At 47.8% G+C, this 17,516-nt stretch overlaps 1 protein-coding gene across 7 annotated transcripts in view; it reads right to left on the reverse strand.

Annotated features, from left to right (window-relative positions):
• Positions 1-3,475: 3,475 nt before the first annotated feature.
• Mknk1 (MAPK interacting serine/threonine kinase 1) overlaps positions 3,476-17,516 on the reverse strand; it is a 40,574-nt gene continuing 26,533 nt past the window's right edge. For 6 of the 7 annotated variants that reach the window (XM_041652664.1, XM_041652661.1, XM_041652660.1 and 3 more), the window contains 7 exons: positions 16,212-16,316; positions 12,916-12,971; positions 9,859-9,954; positions 8,219-8,413; positions 7,555-7,719; positions 6,106-6,149; positions 3,476-4,766 (listed from right to left, as the gene is read on the reverse strand). In XM_041652664.1, coding sequence (XP_041508598.1) covers positions 4,532-4,766; positions 6,106-6,149; positions 7,555-7,719; positions 8,219-8,413; positions 9,859-9,954; positions 12,916-12,971; positions 16,212-16,316 — 896 coding nt within the window. In that variant the 3' untranslated portion in view covers positions 3,476-4,531. The remainder of the gene's footprint in view (positions 4,767-6,105; positions 6,150-7,554; positions 7,720-8,218; positions 8,414-9,858; positions 9,955-12,915; positions 12,972-16,211; positions 16,317-17,516) is intronic. The other variant, XM_041652666.1, reaches the window with a different exon arrangement.

Raw genomic sequence — 17,516 nt, forward strand, 5'->3', positions numbered from 1 at the left:
CTGCACCCCCACCTTGAGACATCAAAGAAGGAGGGCACCAAGTAATCTCCATTTTTACCAAGTCTTCTCTTGCTGTACAATGTAAGGGAGGGGAGCTAAGTCTCAGGATCATCAGCTGGGAGTCTCAGCTGTAGGACCACAAGCATAGATGGGCCCTCAGGCCCCATAAAGATGGTGCCTCTGAAGCCAAGCCATCCCACTGCCATCTCCCTGTTCCCAAGATAAGGCCAGAGTTTTCCTCTAATTTAGCATCAATTTATATCCCATGTCCTTGTCATTTGTGAAGCATCTCTGAGGGCTAGCTTTAGAAGTTGTTGTCAAGATAAATGGCCATGCGTACATGTTCCCTCAGGAGTCTCAACAGCGTTCACAATGCCTTGCCTCCCACTCACCCTTAAGTGTTGGCATCACTAGGGGTTAGTCGGGCCAGTACTGGCTCCTCTCAAAGTCCAAGGCTGAGGGTGGCTCTCCCACACTGTCAGCAAGATAAACCTCCTGGGGGCGGGACTGGGCTTCACCACTTGCTTTGTCTTGCATCAGGCACCTGTACAGGTACCTCAGGCCTGAGGCAGGGGTGCCTTGCCCTGTGAATTTCAGATTCAAGAACACCCTGATCTTACACTTCCGTGTTTTGTTTGGCAATGTGGATGTAACAGGGAGATGGCTCCGTCAGTAAATCGCTTGTCGTACAAGCATGAGGACTTGAGTCTGATTCCAGGATAAGCATTAAAAGCTGGGCTGGTGACACGCACTTATAATTCCATGGCTGTGCAGGGCACAGAGAGTTAGGTCCCTGAAGTTCACTGGGCAGCCAATCTAGTTGAATTAGTAAGTCTCAGGTGCCCACGAGAACCTTTGTTTCAAAAACAAAATAAAACACAAAACAAAACCCTGAGATGGATGGCCCTTGAGTAGTAACACCTGAAGTTGATCTCTGGCCCCTCCATGCATGCAAACACATGTGCACATGCACATGTATGTGATGCATACACACACACACACACACACACACACACACACACGGAGAGGGAGGCTCTCCTAGTCTTTCTTCAGTGTATGCTAGACAGTCCCTGAGGAAAACACATGCTGATCCCTGAGAGATCTGCTTGGAGTTAGAGATGAGTTCAAGGGAGCTGTCCATGGGAGACGGAGAGTCCTTCTCATGGGACAGGAGTTATCCTGGAGCCACAAACTCAGAGCACAACTAAGCCATGGCACATCTAGGTCCCATGATAGCATCTCCCAGGGAGGCGATGCCTGGGAGGGTGTCTGCCTACAGAGGTGTCTGACTATGCAAGGTGTCCGTCTACACCCTTTCTGTTTCAGAAGTGCCAAGTCTAAGTGTGGGTTGAGTGTGTGGAGGGAGAGTGGTTGAGCAAGCCCCAGCTTGGTTTGGTACTATTTATTTTCCATGAAGGGTGAGAACCCTGGTACAGGGTGTGATTAATCTACTAGTCCCCTGGGGGACGGGCAGCTTTCTTGGATGGTTCAGAAGCTGAAGTCAGGGAAGCAGCTTCCAAGGCAACTGCTACCATGGAAACAAGAATGTCAGCTTTGTGGGGACCTTGCTCCTAGGGTCCTTCCAGACCTGAAGCTGCTGAAGTAGTTGCATGAAACCAATGCAAGCTGCCAGAGGAGCTGGGTCTGGCGAGGGGCAGTGGACTAGGAAGCAGAAGAGACCCCGGAGTTCAAGCAGGTGGACACATGGAAGCCCCAAGACTTGATTATCTTATGACCAGAGCTCCCGGGGTCCAATTAAACTAGAACTGGGGCAGGGGTGCCTTGCCCTGTGAATTTCAGATTCAAGAACACCCTGATCTTACACTTCTGCGTTTTGTTTGGCATTGTGGATGTAACAGGGAGATGGCTCCGTCTTCTAGCTGGATTTGAGAAATGAAGCCCAATATCTGAGATATCTAGGACTGGAACCAGTTCTCTTCTCCCAAGATGGAGTATCTGCCAGAGGAAGTTGATAGTGCCGAGACATGAACGTCAACAGCCTCCATCAGCTCCTCGAAGCTGGCTCATGAAGACTATAGCCCAGTGTGACCTCTAGAGCTGGAAGGCTGGCTATTACCACCCCAAGCTGCAATGCCTGGACCAGGCTCCACTATCCAGAGCTCCCTCAGAGCATTCACTATACCTGTCTGTCTAGCAGAACCAGGACATCCAAGGTACCCCAGTGAGTGATGGTACAGATAGGACTAGAACCCAGGACCTCCAGCTTCTAAAAGTAGGTTCTTCCTTGGCACTACGGCTGCACCCCCCCCCCCCCGAGGGACCCCAGTAGAGTGCTGGGAGAGCAGCCTCTCAAAATAAGACTCTCAGGAGCCAGAGGTCTGACTCAAAGTCAGATCAATCTTTAACCACACAGGGGGCTCTCAGAGGGCTCCCTGGGCAAAGAAGAGGACAGCTTCTCTCCAGCCTTGGTGTCGTAGCTTTATTACTTCCCAGAAGACAGGACAAGTATAACCAAGATGACCTTCTGGATGCATCTGGAATGCGTGACCCTTTATTACTCTGTAGCTCTTATAGCTTGGTGAGCTAAACAGCACTGCCCCACATTTAGAGCTAAGAAACAGACTAAGTCATTTGTCCAGGAAACAGAGCCATGAGTGGCTGAGCTGGGACCTGGACAAAGCAGCAAGGCTTTAGGTCCTAAGCCGCTCTGGAAGGAATTCAAGTCCCACCATCCATCCCTAGCTATAAGGCTCTGGGCATCTACTTTTACTTTGCCTGTTTTTCACGTCCAGTGGGATAAAATAATAGTATGTACCCACAGGACAGCTGTGCAAATGTAATGTCCGTAAACTGGAACGGACCTACTACTTAATAAATGTACAATAGCTAGCAAAACCGAAGCTCATAGTCTCATTTAAACAGCTGTCCAAGGGAGAGGGCCACCACGATGTAGAGACGTCCATACTATGGGATATTGGTAGCCCATGACCTGAGCTCTGATCCCATTCAGATTCCTCTTGACACCTCCTTGGGGAGTTAAAAAGGTCCTTCCTACCTAGCTCTCTCTAGTCCGTCTGTGGCTGGGAGGTACCATTTCTTTGTCATCAACTCTGGTAGGACAAGTGCAGTCCTGGGCATAGAGCAGGTCCTCAATAAAGGCATTGTAATGCTTTAGACAGGAGAAATACGGCCTTTCGTGGGTGGGTACTGGGTCATCTATTACAGCTCCTTTGGAAGTCTGCTTGTGTGATAGCTACTGACCCATCACAACCTCTTGACATACAGCCCTTAAAAAGCAGAGCCGTTTATTGTAGAAGTGGTGTTTGATGGATTTCATTTCCTCATCTACAAACAGAGAAGCAAAGGTCCCCATCTCACCTTGTGGATCAAATGTGCTATTATATTTGGGAGTCTTTCCTGTAACCTCACTAGGCTCGGCCCCGATCCTGGAAGCCTGCCTCCTCTTCAAGTCTATAGTTGAAAAAAGGACCACCAAGGCTGCCACAGATGGAATTTTAAATTATTTATTAAAACAAGCACAAGTTATAAAAATTTTGATGACTGTGGTTGACTAATGTGTGTGTCACATATGCAAATCTGTTTTATGTGACTCCACGGCGTATCTGACAATGGCTGCACCTCTGTGTCTGAGGAAGTGGGTACAGCATTCCTCAGAGGAGGGCAGCAAGGCTGCTGTGACCTCGCTTCATCTCAGACGCAGCAGTCTAACTGCTCTGGGTTTGTGCCCATCGCCACAAAAGACGAAGACACCGTCTCTAAAATGTTCGTCATAGTAACAGCTTCAAATCTGCCGGGACTGTGGGAAGAGGGGGTTAAAACCCAAACGCATGGACATCCTGCTTGGGGAAGTCCACGGGCTAGCAGTAGGAGTTTGGAGTTCTATGACTGCTAAAAGAACATGGTTAAAATAGCAAACATACTTTTAAAAAAGAGAAATAATACTGACTCTAGCAGCAATCCCAAACGTGGAGGAGGATGATAAATGAGGAATACATTTCGGTCACGGCAAAGAAAGATTATGTGCTTCTCTGTGCTACAGACTGGAAGACTGATCTGGCTCCCTGCCCTTCCTGAATTGAGGGGACGGGCTTCGCTCAGCCAGGGAGAGGACGCCTGTAGGACAGAGGAAGGTGGGAGGACGGCCAGAAGGTGACAGCTCCGGAAGAGGCACGTGTGTCGGCAGCCTCTGTCAGCTTCTGGAAGCTTGGCTCCCTGAAGGCTGCAGCCCAGGAGCCCCCACCGCCAGCTGGATCCAGGATCTGCATACCTGGAGCACTTGGAGCCCCGCGAAGAGACGCTGGTGCTGCAGGCGATTAGGCAAAGTGACGAGCGAGTGCTTTCCTTTTCAAAGACAACCCCTCTGGAAGAGGCTTTTCCTCTGAGGACCCAAGGGAAATGGGGGATGGGTGGGAACCTGTGGAGCCTTTGTAGACAGAAAAGGTTCGCCTGGAGCTGCAGCTTAGATCCCTCTCTGCCTGCTTCATACTTTGACCTCACAGGTTTCCAGGGGCATCGTCTGGACAGGCCTACAAGATGTGCCTGCAATGGTTCAGAGCCCCATGGGTGTTGAACTTGGGTTTGCATCTCCACTTCGTCCAGCCTGGGCCAGGGCTCGCCTTCGTGCCAGGCGAGATTTGGAAGGAGGGGACAGCTTCATGGAGCAGAGGCCCTCAGCAAGGGCCTCGGGTTCCTCAGCCAGTTCGTTCTCTTCATGCTGAGACAGCTGGCGGTTAAGGGCAATGGCCTCAGCTGCAAAGAGCGTCAGGTCCATGGTGCTGCTGTTTCTGTAGGGCCAGGAAAGGCATGGGGAAGAGAGCAGCGGGATTGAGATCAGGCAGGCTCGCAGATGCACCCACCCACAGCTGGGCCCTACAGTTCAGTATGTTTTCCTGGGTCAGCTGCTCTCTCCAAAGCAGCTTTGCCTGGGCTTGAAAACTTGCTTGACTAAGATGAGAATGGCCTTTGAGCCTTATGGGCAGGACAGCCAGGACAAATGGCCTCTTTTCAGAGCACCCACCTCCAAGTTCTACTGTGGTCTCAGCTCTTCCCAAGCCAAGACGCTGGACTTATCTCCCTTTCTCCTAGGACAGGGCTCTGGTACAGGGCCTGTGTTATTTATCTCTGTGCTCCTAGAACCCAGCCTAGGACTAGCATCTGCCGGACACTTTGGGTCTGGTAAATAATCATCTTAGAGGGACCCAGGGTTTGACACTTTGGAGGCATCTGTAGCAGCGTCAGTCAGGTGGGAATGCCAGCTGGGTGGAAGAAGCCTGGGGTGAACTAAGGGAGACTCTTCTGGGCAGTTCCTAGGAGCTGCAGTGGTCCAGAGCCCCATGGATGCTGAACGTGGGTTTGCATGAGGCTGGGTCCCTGACGGGGTTCCTGTCTAGCTTAGCTCCAGCTCTATGGGCAGAGCTTGGTAGGGATTTATCTATAGCTGCAATGGGGACTGGAAAACTTAAATCTTTGTGAAGACTATGGCTATAGCACTGTCTCCCACTGCATGGCATTACAGTTGCGGACGCGTGCACATGACTCTATCACCCAGGGTCATCTCTGAGGTTTGTACATGATGAAATTGTATTTCTCTCTTCTGCTTTTAGTGCTGGGGACTGAAGTCAGGGCCTTGTAGATGCTCTAAGCTTATGTGCTACCACTGGACTACACCCTCAGATTTAAGGAACTACATTTCTCTCACTGCATTTCTCAGGATGGAGCCTGGTCTTTGAGCTACAAATGACTATGTATGAAATACCGCTAGTACCACATTGGACATGTGGCAAACATTTAAGACATTATCATTCCTGTGACAACCTGTCCCTCTGCTTCACAGTGGCCCTGACCTCCCTTCTCCTTTTGCCAGTGCTAGGAGCAAGAACCCTCCGAGAGAATGATCCACAGATAAGGACCATCTTTGGGGTGTAAATGGTAATTCACAGCCACACTCAAGTGGGTAGAAAACAGAAGTTTTCTTGCAAGGAGAGACTGAGATGAATCTGAGAGAGGGATCTATGTGGAGATTGTCGAGAGAAGGAGGAGAATGATCAGAGAGCTCTCTGGAGAGGGGATCAGAGGGGAAAGTCAAGGCCGAGGTGGAGGGCAGCGGGTAAGATGAGTATTTACCTCTGGAGGACTTGCGGCGTGGGGAGTCCCCTTTCTGGAGCTTGCTAGAATGGGAAGGACAGATTGTGGGTGATGCTGCTCCCACTTTCCAAGAGTTGCCCCCACCCAGGCCAGCAGAGGGGCAGGTTACTCTAGGTGCTTGGCCCAGCACAGGGGTTTGGCTATGCTGGACGCAGGGTTAGGGAAAGCAAGGAAGGTATACTCTGAAGTTGCAGCTGACTCTGCAGACAGCCCTCCTTCCTGTTAAAAGTCTTACTAGGCCCCTAAGACTCAGTTCAAAGGTCACTTTCCCTGCCATTCTCCCACCCTTGCTGCTTTGTGCCCCTAGCATTTTCTACAGCACCCACCAAACTATTCTATGTCTTCCTCTCTCCACTGGAGGCTGAGACAGGCCTGCGCCTTCCCATCTCTGTTCTGCTTGGCTCTGATGAGCTGTGGATGGACATTAGCTACTGAGTCACCCTGACGTCACTCTGGGATGGCAATGCTTGCCTCCTTCCAGTGGCAGGGTGATAGAGGCTGGTTAGGGTCTTGTGGATCAAGGACACAGATTTCTTGGAGAGGAAAAGATCAGGTATTGTGACTAACCATGAAGGATTTAGTGTTTTGTTTTTTTTTAATTTTTTAATTTATTTATTTATTAAAGATTTCTGTCTCTTCCCTGCCACCGCCTCCCATTTCCCTCCCCCTCCCCCAATTAAGTCCCCCCCCCCAGCCCGAAAAGCAATCAGGGTTCCCTGTCCTGTGGGAAGTCCAAGGAACCCCCAGGGTTTAGTGTTTTATTGAGAACTTGGTTCCTGAACTCATGGAAACCACCACCACTTGTCTTTTAGGCCCCTGTACCCTGACCCTCACTGCAAGGAGAATCACATGATCCCTGGGTGCAGCCACACAAGCTTCCCTCTGGGTGCTCTTAGCTAACACAATTTTATTTATTTATTTATTTTTTAAAATATTTATTTATTTATTATGTATACAATATTCTTTCTGCGTGTATGCCTGAAGGCCAGAAGAGGGCACCATACCTCATTTCAGATGGCTGTGAGCCACCATGTGGTTGCTGGGAATTGAACTCAGGACCTTTGGAAGAGCAGGCAACGCTCTTAACCACTGAGCCATCTCTCCAGCCCGCTAACACAATTTTATACCACAGACCCTGAATGGCAACTCCAGACTTCCTCTGGGATGGGTCCCTCTGCTAAGAGAGGGATCCATGTGTCAAATCCTCAGAGGACTTTAGGGTTTGGTCAGTGGCCAAGGTTAGAGACAAATATTTGGCACACTAAGGGGCTAAGCCAGGATTCAGCTCCTTCTACCATACAGTGGCTGAAGCTTCTGTCTCACCTATCCCCAGCCTGGGGCAGCCACACTGTCTGGGGTGACAGCTTCCTTGTGACACCTCCGATAGGCCAGCAGAGATCTCATGCTACCCATCCTGTGGTCACTCACCCCTTGTACCCACGGGTGCTGCAGAACTTGGGCAGCACTGAGTCTTTGCTTCGCATCTCGAACCAGGAGTTTAGAGATGAGGTCTTTGGCCTCACTGGAGATATGAGCCCAGTCCTTGTCAGGAAACTCATATTTGCCTTCCTGGATGCTCTCAAACAGCTTGTTCTAGGCACAGAGAATTCCTTCTGAGGTCACATTGGCCAGGGATGGGCAGAATATGCTGCCGCTGATCTGGTCACCTGGCTCCAACTCTGCTAAAAGTATTGCTTATGGTTTTAGAATGCCACAGACAGAGACTCCTTCCTAAATTTCCCCTAGAACCCCAAGTAACACCCACTACCTTGGAAGGCCAAAATAGCTATGCTACATGGGAAGCCACCACTATGTATATGCGGTAGTTTCATACCCATGTGTCTTGGTCTGTGCTTGTCCTACCTACAGTTCTTGTGTCTTCCCCTAAGCCAGACATACTAGAGTTTGTTCAGGTCTGCCATTCTCAACAACCCTCCCTCAGAATGTTAGCACTCTATTTTACCTCTGGCTTCCCTACCAGAAGAGGGCACCAAAGCCCCTCCGAGATGGGACAATCCTACCCTATGCCTGTCTGGCACCCCACCATCACGCTGATCCCCCCCATTCCCAGTGAGGCCCAGGCAGCACTTACCTGGCACACCCTGCATACCTCTCCCCGGTCCCAGCCACAGTCAGCCCCACAATGACCTACAAAGGGGGGGTAGCCACTCAGCATGATGTAAAGGACCACACCCAGGCTCCACAGGTCACAGCGCTTGTCATAGAAAGTGGCCTCGTCCCTAAAGACCTCCACCACCTCAGGTGCCATATATTCTGCAGAGCCACACTGTAGGGTAAGGGCATGGGAAGAGGAGATGGCAAAGAGAGAGGGTAAGTTCATGGGTGAGCAGATGGCAAAATGCAGAACATAATTTAAGCAAGAGGACAGAGATGGAGCCACAGACAGAAGTCCTTGGGAAAGCTGCAGGACTCACCAGTATCCCAAGGACACAAAAGGAACTTCATCCCACAGCTCACATGGCCAACTCCAAGTTACTGTCTTGTGCTCTTGGGTCTTTCTCCAGTGGCCCCAGGTAAGGAGCTCCAGGAGGGCCTGCTTACCTCCTCTCTCTATAAAGCAGACCCTGCATACACTTAAATATATGAATGGCACTGGAGGGGATCTGTGGAGATTTGCCTCTGTCCCGCAGGGAGTTTTTTTCAAGCGACTCTTGTCCATCTTTTCACTAGCTTAGAGAAATGAAACTTCAGGGTTCAAAATTCAGAGGCCATCAAATCTTGAAGGTCTCTAATGAAATGTCCACTCTCCCTGCCCTTTAGGAAGGTAAGGATGGACAGAGGCATGGCTGTGGCAGTCTCAGGCTAGGATCATCCCAGGCCTTGAGCGGAAGACGGCCGAGACGAATTAAACGCTTGCATTTTGCTTCCCCCTCATTATTTCACGCTCACCTACTCCTCCCTACCCCTCTACCCCACCACTCCTAACTAATTTGATTAGAAGATGGTAACTGCTCTCAGGAACAGATAACATTTTCTGTTACTGGCAATTAGAGTTAATGAATTCCAGAACAAGGGAGTGCCATATGTTGGATGCCAACATGAAAACATTCCTAATAACACTGCTTAGAATGAGACACAATATAAGCATATTTAAAGGCAAGTCTTTTTTTTTCCAAAGAAGGCTATTAGGAAAATTCACTGATGAAGCATGCAAATCTCAAAAGAATCATCCTAATTACAGCATATTAAGGACGTGGGAGAAATGTCTTCCGGAGAAGCATCTCCCAACGCTACCATTTGAAACGCGAAGGGGGAGAAACAACAGGACAAGAGATCTTCTGTGCAGATGGCCTGGGACCTCAGTTTCCCCACAGAGTGAGTTGTGTACCTTCCTGCTTGGGATGATTGTTTCTACCCTCTACTGCAAGGGGGGTGCACAGAGTTCAGCAGGGAAAAGGGGCTTACAGGCTCTCCACAGCCCCTATGCAGTAGGGCAGGCTGTGCAGTGTCCGTTTTCACTTGGGGCAAGAGATAGGATGCAGTCTATTTGCGGAGACAATGGCTGTCCTTTGGCAAGAGGGGACCCACCCCAAGTGAAAGTTCCAATGGCAGTCTCATTAGCAACTGGGTGGGAGGGTCTGAGAGCCGAACGGCCACTTAAGCCTGAGCAGACCACCTTGATTTCCTTCCCTAGCCTACTCAGAGTGTCACAGAGTCAGCTGCTCCCCTACACATACAGTAGCAGGGGCACAGGGGACGAGGTATACGTACTGGAGTGGTCAGCTCTGGTGTAGTTATGGGTGTACAGGAGTTGTTCAGTTTCACCCCACTGCCCAAATCAAAGTCACAAATTTTCACCGGAGACACCTGCAGAGGAAGACAGAATCCAGGGGCTGTCATAAGAAGCTGGAGGTCATGGGGACAGCAGCACAACTGCCAGAGGCTTGGCTGTCAACGGCACCTGCTCTTTCTGCCAGGCCATATTTGCTGTCCTCGGGTTAGCGAGGCTCCTTTCCCTTACACTCTTAGTTCCTAAGGGAGAGGGAGCTGAACTAAATGGGGTTAAGACGGCTGTGAGCTCACTGTGATTCTCTTACTCCTCTCTCTTTTTTCATCTAGCCTCCTCCCTTCCTCTTTTCCTACCTCCCCTTTCCTCATGACAGGGTCTCTCTACATAGCCTGGCTGACCTCACAGAGATCCACCTGCCTCTTTTTCCTGAGTCCTGGAATTAAAGGTGTGCGTCACACTTCCCTGTTCTAGCAATTCCTAAATTACAGCCTAGTGGCATCAATTATAAATACCATTACTACCATCGGTTTCCAAAATTCTTCCATCCTTCCAAGTGGGGACTAAACTCTAGCAATTCCTGGCCATTTTGACCCTCTGCGCAGGCAACTCTAGCCTACTTCTGCCTTGATGAATTGGCCCGTTTTAGATATTTCACATAACCAGAACATACATATTTGTGTCTGGACTCCTTTCACTTTGCATAATGTTTTCACTGTTGTTGTTTGGGCAGTGCCGGGAATAGAAGCTAGGTTAGTACTCTCCCACTGCCGTATCTCCAGTCCTGGCATAAGCATTTTCAAGATTGACGTATGTTATAACAGGTATCAGAACTTCATTCCGACACGGTGTTTCTAGGCTTAGCCTTTGGATGGCCTGCCAAACCATTCGCCACATTTCAAAGCACCAGCAATATATGAAGATTTCAACTTGCCCACATTCTCACCACCAATCATTGTCTAGTATAAGAATATGGCCATCCTAGTAGGTACAGAGTGGCGTCTGTTGCTTTGATCTGTATTTCACTAACAACTAAGGAAGCAGGACACTTTTCTATGTGCTTGCTAGTTATCTGCAAATCTTTTCAGAGTAAAGTCCACTTCCTCAAGCCCTTTGACATTTCAGAATTGAGTTGCAACTCCATTGTCGAGTTTTAGGAGGCCTTTATATATTTTGGAGTTAAACCTTTATCAAGTAAATTACTTTCAAATATTTACTCCCATTATTTGTTATCCTTTCCATTTCTTGATAATGCCTTCTGACATTTAGCCTCTCTTAAAATTTAGTTTTTTCAACTATAAAAGGGGCAATAAACATGTACCACAGAGAACAAATGAAACAAAGGGGCTGAAAACACCTTGTAGTCAGAGACAGTAATGGGAAGTTCTGCGCACCCGTGCAGCTCTAGGGTCAGGTTACCTTAGTGTTTGTCCAGGCTTTTCCATTTGCCATGGACGACCATCTTAAAGTGTTTTATCAACACTAAGTAAGCACAGATGCCTTGCACAATATGAATATTTGAGATGTTAACTATTATTAATGATCATAATAGTGATAACATTATGAAGGTGTATTGATGTGGGAGGTGATGTATGCTGTGACTATGCTTTATTGCCATTGGTTAGTAAAGAAGCTGCTTTCAACCAATGGCTTAACAGAATATAGTCAGGCTGAAAGAGATATATAAGGAGGACAGGCGGAGCCAGAGAGAAGTCATGTAGCCCTGCTGGAGACAGACATCAGATGCCAGATGGAACTTTATCCGGTAAGCCACAGCCATGTGGCGATACACAGATTAATGGAGGTGGGATAGTTTAGGATATAAGAACTAGCTAAAAATATGCTTAAGTTATTGGCCAAACTGTATTACAAATAATATAGTTTCTATGTGATTATTTTGAGTCAGGGTGGTTGTGAAACAAAAGAGCGGTTTCCCCCAACAGTGTATGCCAGAACCACTGACAGGAAGTCAGAGTCAAAAAAATTTTTTTTTTAAAGACAGATTTTATGTAGCTGTGGCTGTCCTGGAACTCACTCTGTAGATCAGGCTGGCTTTGAACTCATGGAGATCTGCTTGCCTCTATCCAGAGTGCTGGGATTAAAGGCATGCATTACCACAACCAGCAGAAGTCACAAAATTTTACTTGCACTAATACATTAGCATCCCAGCAAAGAAGTGTGTTAGGGACTGAGTCACACATTCCCTTCCAGCCACCTCTTAGTCATGAGCTAAGCTTTAGCACTCAAACTGTTCCTGCAGAAGTACATGCATGCACACACATGAAGCTGTGAATGTGGACTACTGGTATACCAACCTCTTCTAACACAGAATTTGTTAAATTCATATACTCTTACGGAAATGCAAACACTTTCATTTACTAGTAGATGGGCTAAGGTAATGTTTATATAGGGTGCACTGTTCATCATAAGCATTGATGTTTTACTAGTAGATGGGCTAAGGTAATGTTTATATAGGGTGCACTGTTCATTGTAAGCATTGATGTTTTACTATAATGACCACCTCTGGAGACAGAAATAGAAACAAACTCTTATCAAGAAGAGTTCCTAATTATTAGTTCTAATAGTGGACACCAACAGGCATAATACCACACCATAATTAGCATTTATGAGTATAGACACAGCCATATAAAAGGACGCTTTTCAGTTGTCCCTGACTCACACAACTACTCTGAAGCACTGAGAGAGGAAATATTAATGTTGTGCAAGGCTCATATACTCCATGAGCTCACAGTCTGAAGCCAATTATACAGATGGTAAGATCAAAAAGACTACTTGAAATTTTTTTTTTTAGGGGGGGTCATTTCAGATAAAGTCTCATTTAGTAGCTGAGCTGGCTTTGAACTCATGGTGACTCTCTTGTTTCAGCCTTCTGAGTGCTGGGATTGCGGGTATAAGCTGCTACTTCTTGCTGGAATGTGGGAACATTACATATTAGGTACAACATTCTCAACCCTACATTGAGGCCGAGAGGCATTTCTGAACAACATGGACAGTAACATCCCAAACCAGGTCCTCAGTACCTTTTCTGGAGATTCACACAGTATATTTTCTGGCTTCAGATCACGGTGAGCAATGCCTGGAATGACAAACAGCAAAGAAGGGGTTAACACATGCACATAATTATCAAACATTCCACACACAATTAATTTTTTCCAAATGCTGTTGTTCGCAGATTAATTCCCAATTATGGTACATTAAAAAATCAACGAGCTGCAGGAGGAGGCAGTACCCAGAGACACAGACAGAAAGTGCAGGATTCTGCGAGTTCTTCTGAAGTGGCAGCTTTAGAAGTCTGGCAGGGATAAGAAGCGCTAAATGAATCCCAGCCAGCCTACTTTCCCACTGCAGAGACGACCACGAGTTCTTACTGTGCCACCTGACACAGAGCACAGCAGACAGCCCTGCAGATGGCAAGGCTTGGGACAGTGATGCAGAAATAATTAGTGCCTTGTTTGAGAGTATCTTGGGGGCCTGGACGGCTCTACCTCATTTCTTCTTGTGCAACTGATTTTAGAAAAAGATTCCTCCAATGTGACTCCTGGGATGCTCAGAGGACCAAGCGTTAGCCTGCAATTCTCCCAAGGCTTCTTATGGCTCCTTCTTACCTGCTTGGCATGGCATGTCCGTGGCTGCCCTGTCTGCAGCAAAGCTTTGACAGAGCATGCTGCTCTCCAGAGACAGACACCCCAGTGCTTGGGCCAGACCTCCTGCAGAGGCCTGCAGACACTGGCTGACCCATGATGGGGTTAAATTTTTGCTGAAATGGATAAGAAGGCACCTGGGGAAAACCATCTTCTAGCCACAGAAAGGAACAGAGTCAACATGAAGCCATGTTTCTGGCAGAGAAAACAGAATTCTCCCCTCCTTCCCTCCACAGCACACACAGCACTGAGACACAAGACTGGGAAGACTGAACAAGAGTCAGACAGCTTCTGAGGCCTGGGAAGCAGCTAAAGAGAGAGCAAGGGGAAAGTGAACCGCCATACTCAAACTCCCTGGATGATCAGCTTCTCCAGGAACCTCCCAATTCCCTATAACAGGCCAGGCCCAGGCTTCAGAAGTCACTTCATAGAGAGGAAACAGCTGAGCTCCAGCAAGCTAAGTAACTTCATCAGTCACCTAATTGAATGAGAACCCAGAGCAACTCAGGCCGGCCTGCACAAATTGAGTCAGGCTACTGCTCACTGCACTAAAAGTGAAGTATATTTTCTATTATGGCAAGTGCTCCCACAGAAGATCACAAGCCGTACACGGAGCCTTCCTCTCCAAATAGGTGCCCGTGGTCCATCTGTGCCCCAGCCTGAGAACTCAGGGAGCCGGGCTGTAATAATGGACCTGCCTGAGTGAACGCGCCAGCCATCCAGCTGCTCCGGTTCATTTCCCAGAGGTTAAGCTGCAGTATGCCCAGTATTTAAAAGTAGGGAACTTGTTTCGTGGCTGACCCATTCTTGCCCAATTCATCTTTCCGGCATGAAGTTATTTAGAAAACAGCCAAGTTCAGCTGGAAATCGTTTTTCATCCCCTCCAACCTCTAGTCCACGGGCAGCATGCCAACTAGACGGTAACAGGCACTTCGGAACTCCTAAGACACCACTGGCCTCTGTTCCCGTTAGTGCATTTTTGTAAATAAATAAATAAAAAATAAAACTGCCTTTGCCCCTCCCCCAAGGTATGCTCCTGTGAAAAGTGTGACCCAGTTTTGCAATCTGCAGAGGCAGCTTGGGGAGCAGTTGTAAATCTTTGTCAGGCAGGTGTTACCTGCATGCATCCCAGCTTTCAGAAACAGAGCCCCTTCCATTCATCACGCCGCACAAAGTACAGACATCCCCTTCTAGGAATTTTCAGCTCAGGTACAAAGCCAGGCTCCAGCATGGACACCAGCAGTTTGCAGATCACTTTCAGCCACCGAGGAACCAGGAGGAGCCAATGAACCTGAACGTCTGCTCCCCTGCCACACCTGGATGCGCTCTATGTCAGACGCAGAGTAGAAGGCATGGATGGCATGCCATAGCTGGGCCTGAGTCCTCACAGCACAGCTGTGCAGGGAGTAGTGCTAACTCACAATTTGCTCCACCTCCATTCCCCTGCCCAAACCAGGCATAAAGCTTTACTTCAAGGAAAGTAATTTTAGAAATAAAAACTCTTTATGTCCAGTGAGAGAGGGTAGAGGAAGAGAAGTAACATCTAATAAAGGACTACTCTGTGCCAGAGGCCACGTACACGACACTGCTATAAGCCTTTATTATATATGAATTTGTGTATACAGCTGTGTGCATTCTTCTGTATGTGCTGTGTATATATGCACATACATGACAAGAACTGTGCACAATGATCCCATTGCTATACACGGGTATAGTTCCTAACCTGTGTGCACACATATGCCCACAAGACACAAAGAAGATACACACAAATACATAAATGAATTCATCTAATACATAACAAGTGTAATGTGTCAACCACCATGGAGGACACTGTCATCTCTCCTAGTCCTTACCATAACACCACAGGTGGGTGCGACCACTGAAGGAACACAACAAGAGTGTTACCAGAGGGTAACTCAGTTTTCTATGGCATTAAAAATGTATTTAATGGTCTAATGGACTTATGGACATGTGGAAATATTTAATTCACTACAGAAGGTCTTAAATTATCATATGCACAAGACTACCTATACCCTACCAGGTCAACTTAAAAGAGAGATACAGGTGATATGCTTTAAAAGAAGAAAAGGAACGATGCTAAAATGTTCACATGGCAATGGGCCATTCGTTTATGAGTTTTACATTATTTGCAAAGAAAAGGAGGGGCTGGAGAGATGGCTCCATGGTTAAGTGTGTTAATCATTCTTCCAGAGGACCCAAATGTGGATCCCAGCACCCACTGCAGGCATCTTGTAACCACCTGTAAGCCCAGCTCCAGGGGGGTCTGATGCCTTTGGCCTCCTAGTGTACCAACCCTCACTTGCATATACCACCACACAGACACACATGCATAATTAAAAAAAAATAATTTTAAAAAAGAAAAGAAACATCACTTACATAGAACAACGGCGCACCGCCCCACACATGCTATGGGGGTGTGGAATCTGTCTTCTCCCTTCTTTTCCTGTACCTCTGTCTTGCCACGTTACCATCTCCCATCTTCCACAGCAAACCCTAGAGACATGTCACTTCCCCTTACTAAGTGCACAAGTTTGAATCTTGAGGAACCAGCTGTGCTACCTGTAGACAGGTCCCCTGCCAGGACTGTGACCTCTCCCTTGGTACCTAGAGGCTGCCAGCCCAACCTGCCCACCCAAGGCAAAGGTTTCCGTCACCTTTACTATGCAGGAAGTCAAGGGCAGTGGCAACGTCCCGCACCACTCTGCTGGCTTCTAGCTCATTGAAGTGCTTCCGCTTCTGGATGTGCGCCAGGATGGAGCCTGGCGGGGAGCAGAGGGACAAGAAAGATGGCTTTGTAGGCTGTGGTAAGCATCACTTCTTACAGCACAAGGTTGGGGTGGGGACACGGGGCTTATTCATTGCTGAATGTCTAGCACCAGCTGTGGTGCTGGCACGGTGGGACCTGCATAATTCTGCTGAGCCGGATCACCCCTATGAGGAGTCCTGATACGGAAAAGAATTATATACAAGGGGAAACGATACTAAAGCTACTGGGGTTGATCTGGCTTCCGAAACCAAAAGGAACTAAAAGTGAACACACGTAGGGGTGCGGGGGCTTAGAGACATTTCCTCCTCTTCCTCTGAACTCAGATCCAGATGAGAACACAGGCCTTCCAGGGGAAATGCCTATGCTCATTGTGTAAGTAAAACCCTGGGGGGGGGGGGATATGAGAAGACAGGACTGCTTTTCCTCCTAAAATTCTCCTTTACATGTCATTGTTAATTTTGTTGGCAATGATTAACATTTATTAAGTATTTACTATGTGCCAAGAACTGTTCAGTCCTCCTTAAACACATTATCTCAACACAAATGCATAAAATGGACAGAACAGCTATTCCCATTTTATGAATGGGCAATTTCATATCAAAAATGGTCAAGCAATTTTGCCTAAGCTCACACACTAGCAAGTGATGGAGCTATGACTTTTGCCCAGTAAATTCAGCCTCAGAGTTTGTGTACACTTCCTGTCATTGGTGGTCCAACCCCTGCAGGGAGGTAAGCAGTCTTGAGCCCATTCACAACCCTTTCAGCCCTACAGTCTGGCTTCAGCAGAGCCACACCTTAAGTGATATGGCTAAAGAAGACCTAGCTGTGCCCAGCATTCTTTTTTTTTTTTTTTTTTTTTTTTTTTGATTTTTCGAGACAGGGTTTCTCCGTAGCTTTTTGGTTCCTGTCCTGGAACTAGCTCTGTAGACCAGGCTGGCCTCGAACCCACAGAGATCCACCTGCCTCTGCCTCCCGAGTGCTGGGATTAAAGGCGTGCGCCACCACCGCCCGGCTTTTTTTTTTTTTTTTTTTTTTTTTGTGCCCAGCATTCTTAACATGTAATCCATACGCACTACTGGACGCCAGTATTTCTGGGCTGAAGGTGGTCCTAAAAATGGTCTATGCTTATTCATTATGGCTTTTACCCTGCTGAATAAGTCTCTGGTTTCTAAATTGATTTAAACAGCGAGGC

The sequence above is a fragment of the Microtus oregoni genome, unplaced genomic scaffold (assembly GCF_018167655.1).
Source record: "Microtus oregoni isolate MIOR12 unplaced genomic scaffold, Mior012 000005F_ref0000423, whole genome shotgun sequence".
In the NCBI taxonomy this organism is placed as follows: domain Eukaryota; kingdom Metazoa; phylum Chordata; class Mammalia; order Rodentia; family Cricetidae; genus Microtus; species Microtus oregoni.